The sequence below is a fragment of the Psammomys obesus genome, unplaced genomic scaffold (assembly GCF_907164565.1).
Source record: "Psammomys obesus unplaced genomic scaffold, mPsaObe1.curated_primary_1811, whole genome shotgun sequence".
Taxonomy (NCBI): Eukaryota; Metazoa; Chordata; class Mammalia; order Rodentia; family Muridae; genus Psammomys; species Psammomys obesus.
In genome coordinates this window covers 1,481,069-1,502,904 of record NW_026590552.1, presented here as the reverse complement: position 1 = coordinate 1,502,904, position 21,836 = coordinate 1,481,069, and the positions used below count along the sequence as shown (strand labels likewise).

The 21,836-nt window shown below is 37.2% G+C and overlaps 1 protein-coding gene across 3 annotated transcripts in view; it reads right to left on the bottom strand.

Annotated features, from left to right (window-relative positions):
• Nucleotides 1-21,836, bottom strand: part of Dmd (dystrophin) — a 1,523,318-nt gene that overhangs the window by 309,407 nt on the left and 1,192,075 nt on the right. For all 3 annotated transcript variants that reach the window (XM_055607916.1, XM_055607917.1, XM_055607918.1), the window contains one exon: nucleotides 18,768-18,846. In XM_055607916.1, the coding sequence (XP_055463891.1) occupies nucleotides 18,768-18,846 (79 nt within the window). The remainder of the gene's footprint in view (nucleotides 1-18,767; nucleotides 18,847-21,836) is intronic.

Here is a 21,836-nt window from a genome sequence, read left to right as displayed (position 1 = left end):
GTCTTTCAGATGCCTTCAGTAGATACGACTCAGATCTAAGACAAAAGAAACAACCTATTTGGCCAATGAAGACTATGTCATCAAGGAGAAACAGTGTAGAGAGTCCTATGTCTCTTCTGACAAAAAACAGACAGTCCTTGTCATGTAGTTTAACAAGAGGAGTGATTGTATGTATTAGTAAACATGCTGGTGGTGGTAAAGGAGAAAAAGAGACAGAAATGTTGGTGGGTAAGTGCATGGTTATTTTGTGGTCTGCCATCATTCTCCTTCTTTTTGCAATTTGTAAGGTTTAGAAATCACCCTGCTGCTATTCTAGTAACCCAGAAACCAACATATATTAAACCAAACACTTCTAGTACAACTTTAGTATGCCTTAAAATATATTTATTCTTATATATTTTGGGGTAAGGAAAGTGTTTTTATTTCTGTAGAAAACAAATAAAGAGAAAATAAATGATTTCCAAGATGTCTTGCCTCAAACATGATTTAGCTGTGGCACCTAACTTCTTGTGCAAATTCATTTGGAAAGTTTTACAAATAAAAACAACCTTTAACTCTACAATTATGTACTTAGACATTTATCTTATAGAGAGCATCTGATATGTCTATAGAAGATCAGTCTTATGTTGGATATAATAGTAAACATTTTGAAATAATTTTAGTATAAGAAAATTCAGAATTCTCTTGGTAATCTTGGCATACCTACAAAAGGAAATATTGGTCAGCTAATAAATTATTAAGTGAGAGAATAATATGTAAACAAAAGCACTCTTAATATATTAGTAAAAGGGAAAACCAAGTAATAAAAGTTTGACTGTTCTTTTTTTATTTGAGGCAAGATCTAATTGTGCATTCCTGGTTTGCATGGAACTCATTATATAAACCAGGCCGCCTTGAACTCACAAATACTTGTTGGTCTCTGCCTCCAAGTGCTGATGTACTATGCTTAAAAAAAAATTCCTATCTGATTTAAAAGAAAAAGATGCTGGAGACATAGCTCAGTAGAAGAACACTTGCTAGCATGCACAAGTGCTCTAGGTTCTGTCTCTGGATTAGAAGAAGAGAAGGAAAAGAGAGAGAAAAAAAGAAGACCTTGAATCCAGATCGAAAAATAGGAAAACTATTAACTAAATTTTTGAGAGTGTGGGATCATTGTAAATTGCCTTTTTCCTGTTGCTGATCTCTAAATTTTCCTAGATAAATAAATAAATAAATAGAAATAATAAATAAATAAATATATATATATATATATATTACCTTTATATTTAAAGAAGACAGCATGAAGATTAAATTCATATTTAGTCTCATTGTCCCATTTTGCAACATAACTTTTAAGCATTTTAGCATATTTTTACACATATAAGTGGAACTTCTATGTCTATTTTGATGTTCCAAATGAATATTCAAAAATTTTCTGACTTCTAGGACTGCTCTCATTCAGCAGATAAATCAGTTTCTTTCTGAGAGTACATGGCAGAAGGCCTGACCTTTTTTGACAGTATGATGTGATACAGTTTGAAAGATGTGAGGATGTTTCACCTAATTCATCAAAGCTCAGAGTTTATGGCTGACATTCTACAACCAGAGAGTCATCCCTCAGGCTTATGGATATTTGCCCTATTGAAATGCAAATAACCAAGAAGTATAGATTAAACTTTACCTGTCATCTGCATTAAATGAGTGTAATGTAACATGTTCTAGGAATAGGTTTTAATGGGGAAGACATGGAAATTTAAGGAGGGTATAGATAGAAAAAAGTAAGAATGAATATATATGTTATGTGAGGAGTAATTAATATTCAAAATAGTAATATTTTATTTATAGTTTATGAGTCACTAAGGAGTGTGTAATCAAATTTATCTTAATTAAATTAAATAGACTGGCTATTGCCAAGATAATCTTCAGCCTTCCTGATTTTTCTACTTTCATTACTGAAAGCCACTGTACCACTCATGGAGAAATGCTCCTTTAATTTTATACCTTTATCTTCTTTTTTTCCCACTTTTTAAAAATTTATTTATATATGTTTACATTTCTATTAATTACAGTTTATTCACTTTGTATCCCATCTGTAGCCTCCTCCCCCACCCCAAACCCTTCCTAATCCCATCCTCACAACCTCTTCTTCTCCTATGCCCCTCCTCTAGTTCAATGATAGGAGAGGAGATCCTCCTCCACTCCCATCTGACCTTAGTCTATCAGGTCTCATTAGGACCGGCTTCATTGTCTTACTTTGTGGACTGGTAAAGCTGCAATCCCCTCAGGTGGAGGTAATCAAAGAGCCAGCCCATTAATTTATATCAGAGACGGTCCCTGTTCTTATTACTGGGAACCCTCTTGGACACTGAGCTGTCATGGGCTACTTCTGTGCCCAGGTTCTAGTTTATTCATTTTGTAATTCCTTGCTGTAGCCCCCTACCTTATACCCCTCCATGCCCTTCCTCCCTTCCTCCCTTCCTCCCTTCCTCCCTTCCTCCCTTCCTCCCTCCCTCCCTCCCTCCCTCCCTCCCTCCCTCCCTCCCTCCCTCCCTCCCTCCCTCCCTCATCTTCTCCCATGCCCCTCCCCAAGTCCACTGATAAGGAAGGTCCTTCTCCCTTCCCTCTGACCCTAGCCTATCAAATCTCATCAGGACTGGCTGCATTCATTTCCTCTGTGGCCTGGTAAGGCTGCTGCCCCAGTCAGGGGGAGGTAATCAAAGAGCCAGCCACTTAGTTCAAATCAGAGACAGTTCCTGTTCTCATTACTAGAGAATGCACTTGGAGATTAAGTTCCCATGGGCTACATCTATGCAGTGGTTATGGGGTTTCTAGGTTATCTCCATACATGGTCCTTGGTTGGAGTATCAGTCTCAGAAAAAGACCCCTGTACCCAGAATTTTTTGGTTTGTTGCTCTCCTTGTGGAGCTCTTGACTCCTCCAGGTTTTTCTAGCTCCCCCTCCTTTCATAAGATTCCCTGCACTCTGCCTAAAGTTTGGCTGAGTCTCAGCATATACTTATATACTTTGCTGTGTAGAGTCTTTCAATGGCAATGTGTGATATGCTCCTATCCTGTTGCGTTTCCTACCTCTTCCAATGTCCATCACCTTTGCCTTTCTGCGTGAGGATTGGTTATCTTATCCAGGATCTTTCCCCTTGCTTAGCTTCTTTAGGTGTAAAATTTTAGTATGTTTATCCTATATTTTATGTCTAAAAACCACCTATAAGTGAGTATATACCATGTGTGTCTTTCTGCTTCTGGGATACCTCACTCAGTATGATCTTTTCTAGTTGCCACCATTTGCCTGAAAATTTCAAGATTTCCTTGTTTTTAATTGCTGAGTAGTATTCTATTGTTTAAATGTACCACAATTTCTGTACCCATTCCTCAGCTGAGGGGCATCTGAGTTGTTTCCAGATTCTAGCTATAACAAATAAAGCTGTTACGAACATGGTTGAGTAAATGTCTTTGTTGTATACTTAAGCATGTTTTGTATATATGTCCAGGAGTGGTATAGCTGGATCTTGAGGAAGAATTATTCATATTTGTCTAAGAAAGTGACAGATTGATTTCTAAAGTGGTTGTACAAGTTTAAATTCCCACCAGAAATGGAGGAGGGTTTTCCTTCCTTCACATCCTCTCCAGTATGTGTTCTCACTTGAGTTTTTGATCTTAGCCATTCTGATAGGATTAAGGTGAAATCTCAAGGTCGTTTCAATTTGGATTTCCCTGATGACTAAGGATGTTGACTGTTTCTCTAAGTGTTTATCGGCCACTAGTTGTTCCTCAGTTGAGATTTCTATGTTTTGCTCCGTACGTTATTTTTAATTGGGTTACTTGATATGTTGCTGTTTAACTTCTGGAGTTGTTTACATATTCTGGATATCAGCCCTTGTCAGATATAGGTTTGGTGAAGGTCCTTTCCCAGTCTGTAGGCTGTTGTTTTGTTCAAACTACAGTGTACTTTGCTTTACAGAAGATTTTAAGTTTCATGAGGTTTCTTTTATTGATTTTTTATCTTAGAGCCTGTGCTGTTGGTGTTCTGGTCAGGAAGTGTTCTCCTGTGCCAATGAAGTCATGGTTTTTGCCTCTTTTTCTTCTAAGAGGTTTAGTGTTCCTGGTTTTATGTTGAGGTCTTTGATCCACTTGGACTTTGGTTTTGTGCGGGGTGATAAATATGGATCTATTTGCATTTTTCTACATGTAGACATCTGGTTAGACCAGCACCATTTGCTGTAGATGCTGTTTTATTTCCATTGTATGGTTTTGGCTTCTTTGTCAAAAATCAAGTATCCATAGGTTTATTTCTGGGTCTTCTATTTGATTTAACTGATCCACCATTCTGTTTCAATGCCATTACCATGCAGTTTTTATTAGGTCAGGGATGGAGATACCTCCAGATGATCTGTTTTTGAGGTCAGGGATGGAGATACCTCCAGATGATCTGTTTTTGAGGTCAGGGATGGAGATACCTCCAGATAATCTGTTGTTGTACGGGACTGTTTTAGCAATTCTGGATTTCTGTTTTTCCATATGAAATTGAGAATTGTTCTTTCAGAGTCTGCAAATAATTGTGTTGGTATTTTGATGGGAATTGCATTGAACTTGTGGATTGCTTTTGGCAGGATATCTGTTTTCGCTATGTTAATCCTACTGATTCGTGAGCATGGGAGATCTTTCCATCTTCTGATATTTTCTTCAGTTTCTTTCTTCAGAGACTTGCAGGTTATTTCAAACAGGTCTTTCAAATGCTTGATTAGAATCACACCAAAGTACTTTATGTTATTAGTGGCTATTGTAAAGGGTGTTGTTTCCCTAAATTCTCTCTCACCCCTTTTGACTTTTGTATACAGGAGGGCTTCTGATTTTGTTTTTGTTTTTTGTTTTTTTGTTTTTGAGTTAAATTTGTATCCAGTCACATTACTGAAGGTGTTATCAGCTGATGCAGTTCTTCGGTTGGATTTTGGGGGTCGTTCATGTATATCATCATATCATCTGAAAATAAAGATACTTTGAGTTCTTACTTTTTGATTTCTATCCCTTTGATCTCCTTTAGTTGTCTTATTGCTCTAGCTAGGACTTCAAGGACTATGTTGCAGAGAGATGGGGAAAGTGGGCAGCTTTGCTTTGTCCCTGAGTTCACTGGGATTGATTTAAAATTCTCTCCATTGAGTTTGGTGTTGGCTATATGCTTGCTGTATATTGTCTTTACTGTGTTTAGGTGTGTGCTTTCTGTCCCTGATTTCTCCAAGACTTTAAACATTAATGGGTGTTGGATTTTGTCAAATACTTTTTCAGCATCTAAGGAGATGATCTTGTGGTTTTTCTCCTTCAGGTTTTTTATATGGTCATTTATATTGATAGATTTCCTTGTATTGAACCACACCTGCATTCCTGGGTTGAAGCCTATTTGGTCATTGTGGATGACATCTTTTATGTGTTCTTGGATGCAGTTTGCAAGTATTTTATTGAATAGTTTTGCATCAATATTCATATAAGAAATAAGTATAAATTTTTCTTTTTTGTTGGATCTTTGGGTGGTTTACATATCAAGCTGAATTGGCTTCATAGATTGAGTTTGGTAATCTTTCTTCTCATTATATTTTGTGTAATAGTTTGAAGAGACTTGAGCTAGCTCTTCTTTGAAGGTTTGGTTGAATTCTGTGATGAAACCGTTTGGCCCTGGACTTTTTTTAGAAGGGAGACTTTTGATGAATACTTCGATTTTCTTGGGGAATATAGGACTATTTAATTTATTTACCTGTTCTTTATTTAATGTTGTCACATGGAATTTATCAAGAATATTGTTCATTTCATTTAGATTTTCAAATTTGGTGGCATATAGGCTTTTGTAGGAAGATCTAATGATTGTTTAGATTTCCTTAATGTCTGTTGTTATATCCCCTTTTCATTTCTGATTTTGCTGATTTGGATAGTTTCTCTCTGCCTTTTAGTTAGTTTGGCTAATGGTTTGTCTCTCCTGTTCATTTTCTCAAAGAACCAGCTCTTGGTCTCATTGATTCTTTGAACTGTTTTCTTCGTTTTTAATTCTTTGATTTTGTCTCTGGGTTTGATTAATTCCAATTGTCTACTCTTCTTTGGTCTGTCTTCTTCTTTTTTTCTCCAAGGAATTTTAGGTGTGCCATTAAGTTGCTTGTATGAGATATCTGAAACTTCTTTCTGGAAGTACTTAGTACTATGAATTTTCCTCTTAGCACTGCTTTCATTGTGTCCCATCAGTATGGGAAAGTCATGCCTTCATTTTCATTGAATTTTAGGAAGTCTCTAATTTCTTTTATAATTTCTTCCCTGACTAATCTGTCATTGAGTAGAGAGTTGGTTAGTTCCATGTGTATGTAGGCTTTTTGTTATTTCTGTTGTTGTTGACATCTAGTTTTAGGCCACAGTGTTCTGGTAGGATACAAGGAACTATTTCATTCTTCTTGAATCTGTTGAGGCTTGCTTTGTGTCCGATTATATGGTCAATTTTTGAGAAGATTCCATGAGAAGCTGAAAAGTAGATATACTCATTTGAGTGTGGGTGAAAAGTTTTATAGATATCAATTAGGTCCATTTGATTTAGCATCTCTGTAAGTGTCATTATTTCACTATTTAGCTTCTGTCTAGATGATCTGTCCCTTGAAGAGAGTGGAGTGTTGAAGTCTGTTACCTTCAAGGTATTGAGATCGATGTGTGATTTAAGCTTTAATAATGTATCATTTACAAATGCAGATGCTCTTGTATTTGGGGCATAGATGTTCAGGATTGTGATGTACTGCTGGTGGATTTTTTCTTTGATGAGAGTGAAATGATCCTCATCTTTTTTTGATTAATTTTGTTTGATAATCAATTTTATTTGATATTAAGATAGCTACCCCAGCTTGTTTTCTGGGTCCGTTTGCTCTAAAAACATTTTTCAACGCTTTGCTCTGAGGTAGTGTTCATCTTTGTTGAAGAAGTGTGTTTCTTGGATCCAGCATAATGTTGGAACCTGTTTCCTCAGCCATTCTGTTAGTCTGAGTCTTTTTATTGGAGAGTTGAGTCCTTTGATGTTGATAGATAATAGTGACTAATGAATTTTATTTCCTTTTATTGTGGAATTGGTGGTGTTACTTTGTTCAATGTTTTTATTCTTTAATTTTTTGTTGTGATGTTATCTATTTCCTGTGTTTTCTTGGGTATAGTTGATTTGGTTAGATTGGAGTTTTCCTTCCTGTACCTTATGTAAGGTGGGTTCCTGTGTAGATATTGTTTTAGTTTAGTTTTTCTCATAGAATATTTTGTTTTCTCCATCTATGTAGATTGGAAGCTTTGCTGGGTTTAGTAGTGTGGGTTGGCATCTTTAGTCTCTTAGTCTGCATGACATCTGCCCAGGCCTTTCTGGCTTTCAAAGTTTCTGTTGAGATGTCTGGTGTGAGTCTGTTAGGATTGCCTGTACCTGTTACTTGGCCATTTTCCCTTGCTGATTTGAAAATTTTTCTTTGTTTTGTAGATTTAGTGATTTGACTATTATGTGCCAGGAGGAGTTTCTTTTCTGGTCTGGTCTATTTGGCTAGACTAGACCTCTTGTAGGCCTCTTGTATGTTTATGGGCATCTCCTTCTTAAGATTGGGGAAATTTTCTTCTATGATTTTCTCGAAAATATTTTCTGGGCATTGGAGCTTGGAATCTTCTTTTTCATTTATTTCTATTATTCTTAGGTTTAGTCTTTTCACGGTGCCCTTGTTTTCTTGGATGTTTTGTATTTGTAACTTTTCCAATTTTACTTTTTGTTTGAGAAATGTATCAATTTCTGCAATTGTAACTTCAGTGCCTGAGATTCTCTTTTCCATCTCTTGTATTGTGTTAGTGATGCTTGTTTTTGTGGTTCATGATCTCTTCTCTAAGTTTTAAACTCCAGGGTTTTCTCTGTTTGTGTTTTCTTTATTGATTCTAATTCTGTTTTCTTGTTTTACACCATTTCCTTCATTTGTTTGTTTGAATGTGGATTCCTGTTTTTCTATGATGGCCTCTATTGTTTTTGTTCATTTCCTCTTTATGTACCTTGAATAAATGTATAATTATAGATTTAATATCATTTTCCTGTGTTTCAGTTGAAATAGAATATCTGTTGATTATTGGAGATTCTGGGAAAGCCATGATGTCCTGGTTTTTGTTTCTTGTATTCTTATGGCAGTCTCTAGCCATCTGGTTGTCTGTAGCTTTGACTGATTTTTCCTGGAGCCTATACTCACAAGTTGGATTCACCTGTCTGTGGATTTTCGAGTAGTCTCCACTGAATGCACTGTCTCTCCAGCTCACTGTTTGTGACCATGGTAGCTGTGGTATAGGTGGAAAGATTCTATTGCTGCTCCAGTGTCCATTGCACCATTTCCTTCATCTGTTTGAATGTGGATTCTTGTCTTTCCAGGGTGGCCTCTATTTTTTTGTTTGTTTCCTCTCTTTATACCACTAATCGTGCCTTCCTTGTGCCTCTAAACGTACCTCTATTTGTTTGACTGTATTTGCCTGTGTTTCTTTGAGCTCTTTGTTCATTTTGTATAATTATAGCTTCAAAATTATTTTCCTGTGTTTCTGATGAATTAAAATATCCATTTTTTTTGGGGGGGGGTTGTTGGTTAAGCCATGATGTCTTGATTTTTGTTGGGTGTGTTCCTACTCTGACCTCTAGTCATCTGCTTTTCTGTAACCTTTGCTGTTTTTTCCTGGAGTCTGTACTTCAGACTCTCCATCTGATTTTGGTGTCTGGAGTATTCTTCAGGAAGATGTGAGAGCCCCACTGTTTTGAGAGTGGATGTTGCTGTTCAACTGTAGCTAAGGTAGGAATGTTGCAGGCACATATATGCAAGTGTGGGAGTGTGTGTGCCAGTGAGCCTTGAAGGAGCATGTTCTAGAGCTTGTAGTTGCCTGAAGTGTGGTGCTTCAGCGTGGCATTGGGGGTGGAGGTGCTGGTGCTGGCGTTGTTCTAGTGCACAATGTCTTGTGGCCCTGAGTACCTCAGTGGCCTATAGGCCTGTTGTATTGTCCTCTTGGTTTTCAGATCTGTGTGGGCTCCAGGAATTGTTGGCCTGGACTGCACTGGGAAACCCACAGAGCAGTCTTCAATGTTGAGAATAATGTCCTAAGGATCTCTATGTTGCCCACAGTAGTGGTATGGGTTGGATGGATCAGATATCTGGCTGCTAGCATCTAGGGCCCCTGTTCTGGAGCTCTGCAATCACTCTCTTAAAGGTGCACTGAATTGCTTTCAGGCTTTATTAGGAAGCTCAGGTGATCCTCCTCTTCTCTACTCACAGATTTGGGCCTACAGGGGCAAGTGAGTGTGCAGGAGATCCATCAGCTCAGTGGTGTCCACTGTTTGGCTGCTGGGCAGGGATGCCTCTGTAACCTCAGTCACAGTGCACATGGAGGATCCTGCTTGTACTAGCCACTGTCCTGTTCCATCGGGGGCTCTGGGAGGCTCACCTGTGCTGATCCAGTCTCTAAGTGAACAGAAGTTTTCTGCTTTGACTAGTTGCCCTCCTGCCACAGCCTCAACCCCCTAACCCTTGGAAGGACCATTTTCAGTCACTGAATACAGGCTTGTGCTTAGAGCAATCACTGCTGAATCATCCAAGGTGTCTTAGTGATTAGGGCAGAGGCCACTGCCTGCTGCCTTGCCGAGAAGAGATATCCATGCTTAGGGAAAGGAGAAGTGAAGGGGGTTGAATATTCATCACTCTGAGTCCCTAGAGATGTCCACTGGTGACCTGGATCCAAACTGTCCCAGCTTCCAGGTTTTCCCCTCTCACCCAGGAAGCCTCAATGTCAATGTTTTGGATTCAGCTCTCACTCCACTCACTAACTGCAGAATTTCAGATTCTGTGAGCCTCAGATAAGGTGTATGCTGGTCGCCCCCTTCTTGGAAATCTTCTACCCCTTGGTCTTTTAGTCTAGTGTGGTATTAAAAGATTATTTAAGCAAATGTCCTTGTAGTATACTTGAGCATCTTTTGGATATATTCCCCAGAGTCGCAAGGCTAAATCTTGAGGTAGGAATATCCCTAATTGTTTAAGAAAGTATTGGATTGATTTCCAATGTGCTTGTACAAGTTTACATTCCCACCATCAATGGAGGAGGGTTCTCCTTCTTCCACATCCTGTCTATCATGGGTTCTCACTTGAGTTTTTGATCTCAGCCATTCTGATGTGTATAAGGTGAAATCTCAGGGTCATTTTGATTTGCATTTCCCTGATAGCTAAGAGTGGTGAGCATTTCTTTAAGTGTTTCTCTGCCTTTTGATAGTCCTCTATTAAGAATTCTATGTTTAGCTCTGTGCCCCATTTTATAATTGGATTGCTTGATATGTTGCTGTTTAACTTCTAGAGTTCTTTATATATTCTGGATATTATCCCTCTGTCAGATATAGGGTTGGTGAAAATCCATTCCATAGGGTTGGCTGTCATTTTGTTCTGACTACAGTGTCCTTTTATTTACAGGAGCTTTTCAGTTTCACGAGGTCCTATTTATTGATTGCTGATCTTATGTCTGTGTTGTTGGTATTTTCTTCAGGAAGTTTTCTCATGTACCAATGAGTTCAAGGCTCTTTCCTACCTTTTGTTCTAATACGTTTAATGTGTCTGGTTTTATATTGAGGTCTTGGGTCCACTTGGATTTTCGTTTTGTGCAGGGTGATAAGTATGGATCTATTTGCATTTTTCTACATGTAGATATCCAGGACATTTGCTCAACCATGTGTGTAGCAGCTTTATTTGTAATAGCCAGAAGCTGGAAACAACCCAGATGTCCCTCAGTTGAGGAATAGATACAGAAATTGTGGTACATTTACACAACGGAATACTACTCAGCAATTAAAAGCAAGGAAATCTTGAAATTTGCAGGCAAATGGTGGAAACTTGAAAAGATCAGACTGAGCGAGTTATCCCAGAAGCAGAAAGACACACATGGTATATACTCAGTTATAGGTGGATATTATATATATAATATAAGATAATCATACTAAAATCTGTACACCAAAAGAAGGTAGGTGAAAAGGAAGCCCCTGGGTAAGATACTCAATCTTCATTTAGAAAGGCAAAGGGGATGGACATCAGAAGAGGGAGAAAACAGGAAACAGGATAGGAGCTTACCACAGAGGGACTCTGAAAGACTCTACCCTGCAGGGTATCAAAGCAGATGCTGAGACTCATGGCCAAACTTTGGGCAGAGTGCAGGAAATCATATGAAAGAAGGGCGAGATAGAAAGATCTGGAGGGCCAGGAGCTCCACAAGGAGAGTAACAGAACCAAATAATCTGGGCAAAGGAGTCTTTTCTGAGAGAGTTGCTCCAACCAAGGACCATGCATGGAGATAACCTAGAACCCCTGCACAGATGTAGCCCATGGCAGCTCAGAGTCCAATAGGGTTCCATAGTAATGGGAACAGGGACCATCTCTGACATGAATTTAGGGGTTGGCTCTTTGATCATCTCTCCCTGAATGGGGAGCAGCTTTACCAGGCCACAGAGGAAGACTTGGAGCCAGTGCTGATAAGACCTGACAGACTAGGGTCAGATTGAAGGGAGGAGGACCTCCACTATCAGTCGACTGGGGGAGGGAGATATGAGAAGAAGAGAGAGGGAGGGTGGGGTTAGGAAGGGACGAAGGAGGGGGCTACAGCTTGGAAAAAATGAATAAACTATAATTAATTAGACAAATAAATAACTAAATAAATTTTCAAAGATAAAAAGGTTGTTTAAATAACTAGGCTTAGAACAACTCAAGAAAATATGAGAGTTTCTTACAGTATTGAACTAAAAATACAGGTCTAACATCTCAGAATTTTTGTTGTCAAAGAAAATGACCAATTGGAAACTCACGACAAAACATCTACTCAAATACTGTACAGTATTTGTGAGCATGAATCTTTTCATTAACCAATTGAAAATAGAAAAGTCAGGGAAGACAAAAAATAATAATAAAAGAATGGATCAGGACTAATGGTTTGGTTCCATGGAGAAAATGTTTGCTGTGCAAGTATGAGGACCTGACAGCAGATTTTTATCACCTACTTAACAGGTGGGAAGAGTGGTTTCTCTGCAACCTCAGCGGTATAGAGGTAGAGACAGGGAGATTTACAGAACTAGGTAATGTGTCACTCTAGCTGAACTGGATTGGTAGCTTAAGTATCAGGTAGAAATCCTGTGTCAAAAAATAAACCACCTCCCACTAAGGGGGTAGCAGCCTTGCCAGGCCACTGAGGAGGACAATGCAGCCAATCCTGATGAGATCTGATAAGCAAGGGTCAGATGGAAGGGGAGGAGGACCTCCCCTATCAGTAGACTTGGAGAGGGCCATGGGAGAAGATGAGGGAGGAAAGGTGGGATTGGGAGGGACTGAAGGAGGGAGCTACAGCTAAGATACAAAGTTAATAAACTGTAATTAATAAAAAATAAATTAATTAAAAATAGAGAACAAAAGAGAAAGCTATTGATATCAGTTTCCACATGTATAACTTTATGCACTGTGGCAGCCTTTTTGGAGTTAATGGCAAATTTGGAGTTAATGGCATCTGAGCAGTGGAATTCGGCCTCTTAGCTTTGGCTATTTTCCAAAGTCCAGTTTCTCATAAACTGACCTTTGTGGTCCTACAGCGGGCTGCTCTGACCCTGAGAAACTCTGTGCAACCATAGTAACCAGACAGCAGGCTCTGTGTAACCTTGAGTGAGCTCTTCTATGTTTTGACCAAGTAAAGCTCCTACGTGAGAAACTGCTTGTACTTTTTTGCCTACTTAAGTGTTAACCTGACGTCCATTAAATCGACACCTGGATCAGCATGTAGACTTGCTGTCCTTCTCTGTGTCGCCATGTCTCTCTCTCTCTCCCAGCCCTCTCTCAGATGGTATTCAGGTGTCACTGCTGGCCGGTGACAGATGGAGCTGAAACCCCGGGAACCTGAGATGGAGGACCAGCTGAGGCAAGTTATACTGACCACAGGAGCGCGTGCAAAGCAACTGACTAAGGTAAAGTCAGGTGGTCGTCAGGTGCAGGGAACTAATAAGATGGGATCTATCAGATCCCTTAAATAGGTTTTTAAGACACAGAGAATTAGAATAAAATTCTCTAATCCTTTTACTTTGTAAAACTAAAGAGATGCTTGGAAAAACTAAAGCAGCCAAACAGGCAAAAAAAGGTACTTCGAAGGTTATTCCAAATGTTCATAAAGGAGCTCAAACAGATTTGTGTAATTTGAGAGCAGAAAATAACTTAGGAGCTAGACAGTGAAGATGAAACGGAGTCAAAGAAAAAAGTTGCCAAGTCTCATAATTCAGACTGGCCTCCCGCGCCTTCCCCTCTACCCCCATGGTTGCGGGTGGTACGGGAGCACTGCAGGAAGATATAAATGTTCTCTGAGAGAAAAATCCAGTTAAAAAGAGAACAGGTTCAATTATTAAATATTTATAATGATAATAATAGTAATAAATAATAATAATTTTAATACAACACAAAAGGAGTATTCACTCAGAGTAGACTTCCTTTTGTGCAACAGTTGGCTTTTGAGAATGTTAATTCAGCCTGTAAAACAGCTATCACACCTTATCGAACTAAAGCAAACTTAACTGGTTATATTATACTTTGTGCTGATATTGGGCCGCTCTTGACTATCATACTTAAAATTACGGCTAAATCCAGTAAAAAAAGTTTTATTTGTCTGTTTAAATATATGGTCATCTTAAATGGTTAATATATATCTAGGTTATAGATCAAAAGTAATTAAATATATTTTAAAGTTATATTCAAACTGTTGTTTAAAATATATATATATGCATATATGTTTATAAGGTCTGTAAACACATATGTTTAAAAGGCAACCATATGATATAATTCTGTCATCTTTGCTATATGATATGGGTTAAAAATTATTATAAAACCTCTTAGTTAACATAAATTTTGTTTCCTTTTAGACTGAAAAGACAAGTCTCATTTTAAATTGGTGTTGGTTTTAAAAAATTGGATTGTTTGCACTGGCAAATTTTGAACTTTGGTTTTAACTTTTAAAATTATTAACATGCTTTATGATTTCACTCCTAAAGAGGATGCTTTGTTTGAATATTGCAAAAACAGGTTTTAAAAAATTGTTTGAATGTTTAAAAAGCAGGTACCACGGTTGTTTCTTGTCTTTGTCTTTGTTTTTTTTGTTTGTTTGTTTGTTTGTTTTTTTTGTTTTTGTCTGCCGGCTGTGTTTTTTGGTTTCTGGTTTCATTTTGCTCGAGGTCTGGGGAAGCTCGGAGAGTTTCCAATTTGATCGAGGGAATCTGGAGGACGCTCCAGTTCCCGGGGAGGGGGCCCATGAAGGGGTCCACTTCTTCTGGAATCTGTAGGACTTGTGTCCGGTAAGGGCCGGTCAAGTCCTGCTATTTGGGAATTCCAGCTACTCCAAGGTGGCAATGTCGGATTTCTATGTTCCGTATGTATGTGTATGTGTGTATGTTTATCTGTGTATGTATGTTTATCTGTAGACTTGGACTAACGATACTAATATTTTTGGACATGAGACAGTTTAAATCAGCACCTCTGAGTTTGGTCCTGGACCATCGGTGTTAAATTCTATAAAACATTTTAAAATTTATCAGGTATTTTAAAATAATAACCATTGGGCAGTCTAACAAAGAACTTGAAACAGTTTCTCAACACTTTGGGGGAAGTCAAAGGACCTTGGTATTTATTTTATTAATTTTGAAAAGTAAAATCAAGCCATGCTGTTTGAGCCAATTAAACAAAAAACTGCAGTTATTACAATGTATCATATCAGGGAAAAAAAACTATAAAATATGTTGCTCTTCATTTAAAAAGGCTGGAGATTCTTCAATGCAAAATGTTTGCTTATGCTCCTTTAAAGAAGAAAAAAAAAGGACTGCAGCTCCATATTAGCCCAGGATTATACAGGGTTACTTTCAGATCATTGTTAACCATTATAGGGCATATAGCTCCCTCTAACTCACCATGGAACATGCCCATATTTATAATTAAAAAAAATCTAACAAATTTAGATTATTACAAGATTTTTAAAAAAATGAGACTATAATAATTATAAAAACATTGCAACCAGGACTCCCATCACCTAGTGGGATTTCTCAAAACACTTACAAGATTACTTTAGATTTAAAAGACTGTTTATTTTTTTTTCATTCCTTTGCATCCTGTGGATTGCCGTAGATTTGGTTTTAGTCTCCCTTCTATTATTTTAAGGAACCTATGAAACGTTATCATTGGAGTATGCTGCTACAGGGCATGGCAAATAGTTCTACTTTATGTCAACAATTTGTAGTTAATGCTATTAGTCCAGTACGGAAAAAAATGGCCTTCTATTTATATCATTCATTATATGGATGATATTTTATTAGCCTCACCCGTAGCTCAAGATGTTATGGCTTGCTATACAGATCTATTTAAGGCTTTGTCCCAAGCAGGATTAAAAATTACTTCAAAAAAGGAACAAACTAGTGATCCTTATAGTTATTTAGGTTTTAATTTATTTCCTCTGGCTATTAAACATCAAAAAGTACAAATTAAAAAAATTAAAGACTCTTAATGATTTTTAAAAATTATTGGGAGATATAAATTGGCTTAGGCCATATCTAAAATTAACCACTGGATAACTTATGCCATTGTTTAATGTTCTTAAAGGGTATTTAGCTCCTACCTCCTCGCAAAACAAATTGACTCCAGAGGCTCAAGATACATTATTAATAATAATAAAGGCTTTAAAAAATCAATTTGTAACACATTGGGATCCAGATAGTCCTCTCCTATTACTTGTATTTCAAACACAGTCAACTCCTACTGGATTGTTATGACAATCCAATCCTCTATTGTGGACCAACTTGTCAGCTAGTCCCAATAAAGTTATTTCGCTTTATTATGAGGCTATTGCCCACGTCATTGTGTTGGGATGCACGCAGGCAAGGGCTTACTTTGGAATTGAGCCTTCTAAGATTATTATACCATATAGTAAAGCTCAGACTAATTGGCTTTACACCAATTCAGATAAATGGTTACTTTCTTTGGCTACAACTAGATAATCATTAACCTTCCAGTAGGTTTATTCAATTTTTTTCTTTACATAGTGTTGTTTTTCCTATTATAGTTAAAAATAAACCTTTAAAATGCTTGTTCTATTTTTTTTCTGATGGTAATGCTAAAGAAAAAGCTGGCTATACTGTTCATAGACAAAAAGTTATTTTTCAAGTTCCAGGGTTATCTGCTCAACTTGCAAAATTGATGGCTATCCATGCAGTAGAACTGTGACTTCTAAGTACTCCAAATATATATATATATATATATATATATATATATATATATATATATATATTTCTGTGGTGTTATTTATATAATACATTATACATTTCTCCAATATACTTTATTAAAATGTTCCAGTAAAACTCTCAGCAACCTAAAGCTGTCTCTATTAGTATTAATTAAAACCACATAATTTTTATTACTTATATGTAAATAATGCAATTGATTATAAAATATAATAAACAAATTATAAAAACTGGTAAATAAAAGGAAAAATAAACATAACAGATAAAAGAGAAGCAGGATAATTATGGAAAGAGAACAACTGGAAATGAAAGTATGTAATGCCTTTTGTTAAGAGCATTAGCTGGGTATGGTAGCACAAGTCCATAATTCCAGGACTTGAGAAGCTGAGGCAAAAGAATAGTCAGTTTGGGGCTGGAAAAATGGTTCAGTGGTTAAGATTTCTGATTGAAAATCAGTTAATCCAATTAAAAAATGGGGTACAGAGCAAAACAGAATTCTCAATAGAGGAATATCGAATGTCAGAGAAACACTTAAAGATATGCTCAACTTCCTTAGTCATCAGGGAAATGCAAATCAAAACGACCCTGAGATTTCACCTTACACCCATCAGAATGGCTAAGATCAAAAACTCAAGTGACAACACATGCTAGAGAGGATGTGGAGAAAGGCGAACCTTACTTCACTGCTGGCGGGAATGTAAACTTGTAAAGCCACTTTGGAAATCAATCTGGAACTTTCTCTGACAATTAGGAATAGCAGTTCCTCAAGATCCAGTTATATCACTCCTAGGCATATATCCAAAATATGCTCAAGTACACAACAAGGACATTTGCTCAACCACGTTTGTAGCAGCTTTATTTATAATAGAATAGCAAGAAGCTGGAAACAACCCAGATACCCCTCAATAGAGGAATGGATACAGAAATTTTGGTACATCTACACAATGGTATATTACACAGCAATTAAAAACAAGGAAATTATGAAATTTGCAGGCAAATGGCGGGAACTGGAAAAGATCATCCTGAGTGAGGTATTCTAGAAGCAGAAAGGCACACATGGTATATACTCACTCATAAGTGCATATTAGATATATAATATAGGAGAAAGATACTAAAATCTATACACCTAAAAAAACTAATCAAGGAGGAGTCTGGCTAAATTGCTCAATCCCCATTCAGAAAGGTGAAGAGGATGGACATCAGAAGAGGGAGAAAACAGGGAACAGTACAGGAGTCTGCCACAGAGGGCCTTTGAAAGGCTCTACCCTGCAGGGTATCAGAGCAGATGCTGAGACTTATAGCCAAACACTGGGCAGAGTGCAGGGAATCTTATGAAAGAAGGGGGAGAAAGTAAGACCTGGAGAGAACAGGATCTCCACAAGGAGAGCAACAAAACCAAAAAATCTGGGCCCAGAGGTTTTTTTTTTTTTTTATGAGACTGATAATCCAACCAAGGACCATTTACGGAGATAAACTAGAACCCCTACACAGATGTAGCCCATGGCAGTTCAGTGTCCAAGTGGGTTCCATAGTAATGGGAACAGGGACTGTCTCTGACATGAACTAATTGGACTGCTCTTTGATTACCTCCCCCTGAATGGGGAGCAGCCTTACCAGGCCACAGAGGAAGACAGTGCAGCCATTCCGATGAGACCTGATAGACTAAGATCAGAAGGAAGGAGAGGAGGACTTCCTTTATCAGCGGACTTGGGGAGGGGCATGGGTAGAGAAGGGGAATGATGGTGGGATTGGAAGGGGAGGAGGGAGCTACAGGAGAGATACAAAGTGAATTAAAAAGAGAGAAAAAATTAAAATTAATTAATTACTTGAAAAAAGATTTCTGGTTGCTCGTCCAGAGGATGAGGTTTTAATTTCCAGCACCCACATAGTAACCAACAACCATCTATAACTCCAATTGCAGGGACTCTAACATCCTATTCTAGCTTCCCTGGACATTGAATGCATGTGGTGCACACACATACATGTAGGCAAAATATTTATACACAGAAAAGTAAAAGAATAGTGAGTTTGAAGTCAGTACAGGTACATAGTGAGAGTCTCATAAAAACAAAGGCTAGGAATTTAGCTCAGTGGAACAAGAGTTGCTTAACATTAACAAGGCCCTGAATTTCATTTCTAGCTCAGAAAATAATCAGACTCAAAATATCATATATTGAATGATGATACATGATGATATAAAATGATCAGCTTTATAACATTAGAGCTATATTTTATTCCAAAACATATTTCATCCTCATACCTAAGGCCTAGTTAGATCATTTTTTTCCAGTTGTCAGCTAAAACACAATTGTTTCTTGCAATATGTTTTCCAGTACACACTTCAATAATTGGCAATGATATTCAAAATATTATTTTGGAATGAAATATAGCTCTAATGTCTTTGAGAGAGATAGTGGTTAATTCCTAATATTTAGCTACTAAGATACAATGAAGAGGTTAAGTAGGGAACAATGAAAATGACTTACTGGAAAGGAAGTGCTGGGATACTGGGCCAAAGTCCCTGTGGGCTTCATGCAGCTGCCTCACACGATCCTCCACAGCCACCTGGGAGGAAGGGAAATGATGTGTTTTCATCACTTTTAATGAGGAACAATTAAAACACTGTTTCCTTTATTGTAAGTTGTTTTTGGGTCTCTAAGTCTAAGAACAGCCAAGCAACAATTTGTAACTCATATTTTAGTAAGTCCTAACTAAAAATGGTCCCCAAGACTCATTTTTACCAAACCAAAGGTCAAACACAAAGAATTTACTCAACTTAGACAGTTTTAAAACGATACTTTTTATACTCCCTTCATTGGAAACAACCAATAAAGTGCATCATTTAATTTATTTTAAAAAAGCTGGGATAATTGCCACATTATAGTGAGTGCTGATAGGGGCTTGTAGATATATACTTGGCTTTGAGTCTTAGTTGTTAATTTTTGACTAATGATTCTTAAATTGATTTTTAACAAATTACCACTAGTTCTCAAGTTATATTTTATTCTTAACAATAAACAGCAAAAGGCTAATGATAATTATTAGTCAAGCATTGTTGCCACACACCTGGAATCATAGAACCTGAAACATTGACACAGGAATATAATGAATTAAAGCTATCTATAACTATGTAGTGTGACCCAGTCTCACCTCAACAGCAACAACAAAAGCAAAATTTAAAAAGTAAGATAAAAAAGGATGAGTTGGGGGGATAGTACAGTCAGTAAAGTACCTGAGTCACAAGCAAAAAAAAAAAAAAAAACCAAAAAACAAAAAACAAAAACAAAAAAAAAAACAAATCAACAACAAAAATTAAGTTTGACTATTTCTAGAACCTAAGCCAGTGATTCCTAACTTTCCTAATGCTGTGACTCTTTAATAAAGTTTTATATGTTGTGGTGACCCCAACCACAAAATCATTTTATTGCTATTTCATAACTGTAATTTTGCTACTGTTATGAATCATAATGTAAATATATGATATGCAAGATATCTGATATGGACTTCTGTGAAAATGTCATTTGACCCACAAACGTGTTGTGACCCACAGGTTGAGAAGCACTGACCTAAGTAAAAGTACGGGCTGTGGAGGCACATACTTATAATACCAGTGCAGGGGAGAAGACAGGAAGATCTTTATGGTTTTTCCAGGCCAGTGAGAAGCCCTGTTTCCCAAAAGGTGGATGGTGCTCCTGATGATGACACCTAAGGTTGGTTCAGGTTCACATATGTGCACCTATACCTATGCACACATCCATATAAACATATACAAACATACATGAAAAAGTAGAGGCAAGTCTTAAATTTGTGGTAACATAGGGTGGGTAATGACATGAAAAAATTTTTCAGGGTTCAATTTTGAGTGCATTTAGAAATTAATAAGTAATATGCTCTTGGTAGAACGAAATAAGTCTTGTCATTCTCTTTTCCTCTTAGATTTATCTGTAATACATTTACACAATGTCCTGCTTAAACTTACAAAATTCCACTTTGTCATCTGGCATTTCACCAACTCAGTATTAGTGGTGGCTTCAGGCATACTCCTTGTAACTCTGGGTGTTAGTTTGGTTGTCAACATGATAAACAAGGAAATGTTCAAAGCTTGCCCACTGGCGTCAGAATTGAGGTTCTGATGCTGTGGAGAGTCATCTAGAAACCAAGCACTTCCCAATCGCATTAAGAACTCTAAACTAATGTCAACTCTGACTTTCCAATATCAGTGAAATACCTAATGTAGATCTAGAATTTTTTATTTTTCACTTTCTCTTCCCTTGTCTATGTTTGTTGTGATTCACCAAGCAGGTTCTCAAAAGAATGCAGGATTTCCTTTACAGTTTTACACAGGAAAGCACTAGAAACATTTCAGATTTGTCTGCTCAGATTTAGAACTTCTCTCTTTCAGCCCTACTCAGTCTCCTGAGTCTACAAAAATTGCAGCTGTCCTTCAACATTCTATATTTCTAAGGGTGTTTTATGCTGTCATTGTTTCTATACAGAATAATCTAATCATCTTCTCTTCCACTGCTAGTATGCTAGGGCTTATATGCTTAGTTTTTTATTTCCCAGATGAGAATTAATTGCTTCCTCAGCATGCTCGTAGTACATGGTTTCTACATGAGACAATTGTAGAGTACCATCCAGTAATTATAAGGAAATGAGTGTACCCTGAAATAGAACACAAACCCCTTGGTAGTAAGGGTTCCTCTTTGCATAGGTGTATCTCCACTCCTCCCTTTATGTGACTCCCTGAACCCTGTTCAGAGTATGTGATAACAAAGATTTGTTTAATGACTATTTGACAAAATAAATGGATACTGTATCTGAATGTGTGCATTTGAGAGTGAATGAGCAAAAGAGAGGGGGAGCAGCAAGAAGTGGAGAGAACAAACAAGAAAATCCACCAGTGCTGATTGTATAGCTGTGATAATCAGGGTTTTTTTGTGTGTGTAAATTTCAGTTCCCCAAAAAGCTTTATTTCTGAGTATATCTGTGGAGGAATTTTTAAACTATTTAAAAAATGAAATTGGTATAGAAATTTGTGGTTTCAGCAAAGTAGGTTCCCTTCTACAAGGGGGGGTGTGATTTATGCAAATCAGGTGAAGGTCTGAAACAGTAGCTTTTTTTTTTCCTGTCCAGTTCACCTACTTCAATTGGAACATTGACTCTTTTTTTATTTTGAAAAGGAAACAATTTATTTTTTACATTAGCTTATGTATTTAACGTAAATGAAATGTAAATGAAAAGTCCTAGTAGATATTCTTGAAGCCTTACAAAGTCATTCCAATTTTTTCCTAAAAGAAGCCAAGAATATTCTGATAAACTAAAATAATAAAGATGTGTCTATTTGGAACATTGACTCTTGATGGAACTGAGATTTACTATTTTGCCTATGGACTTAGATGGGCTTGTTTTCAACAACTGTTCTGGGTCTCTAGCATGGTGACACAAGTTCACAGACTTTGTTAGGCTTCACAGTATTATAAGATTTTTCCAAGCAATCCTACAATCCTATCTATCTATCTATCTATCTATCTATCTATCTATCTATCTATCTA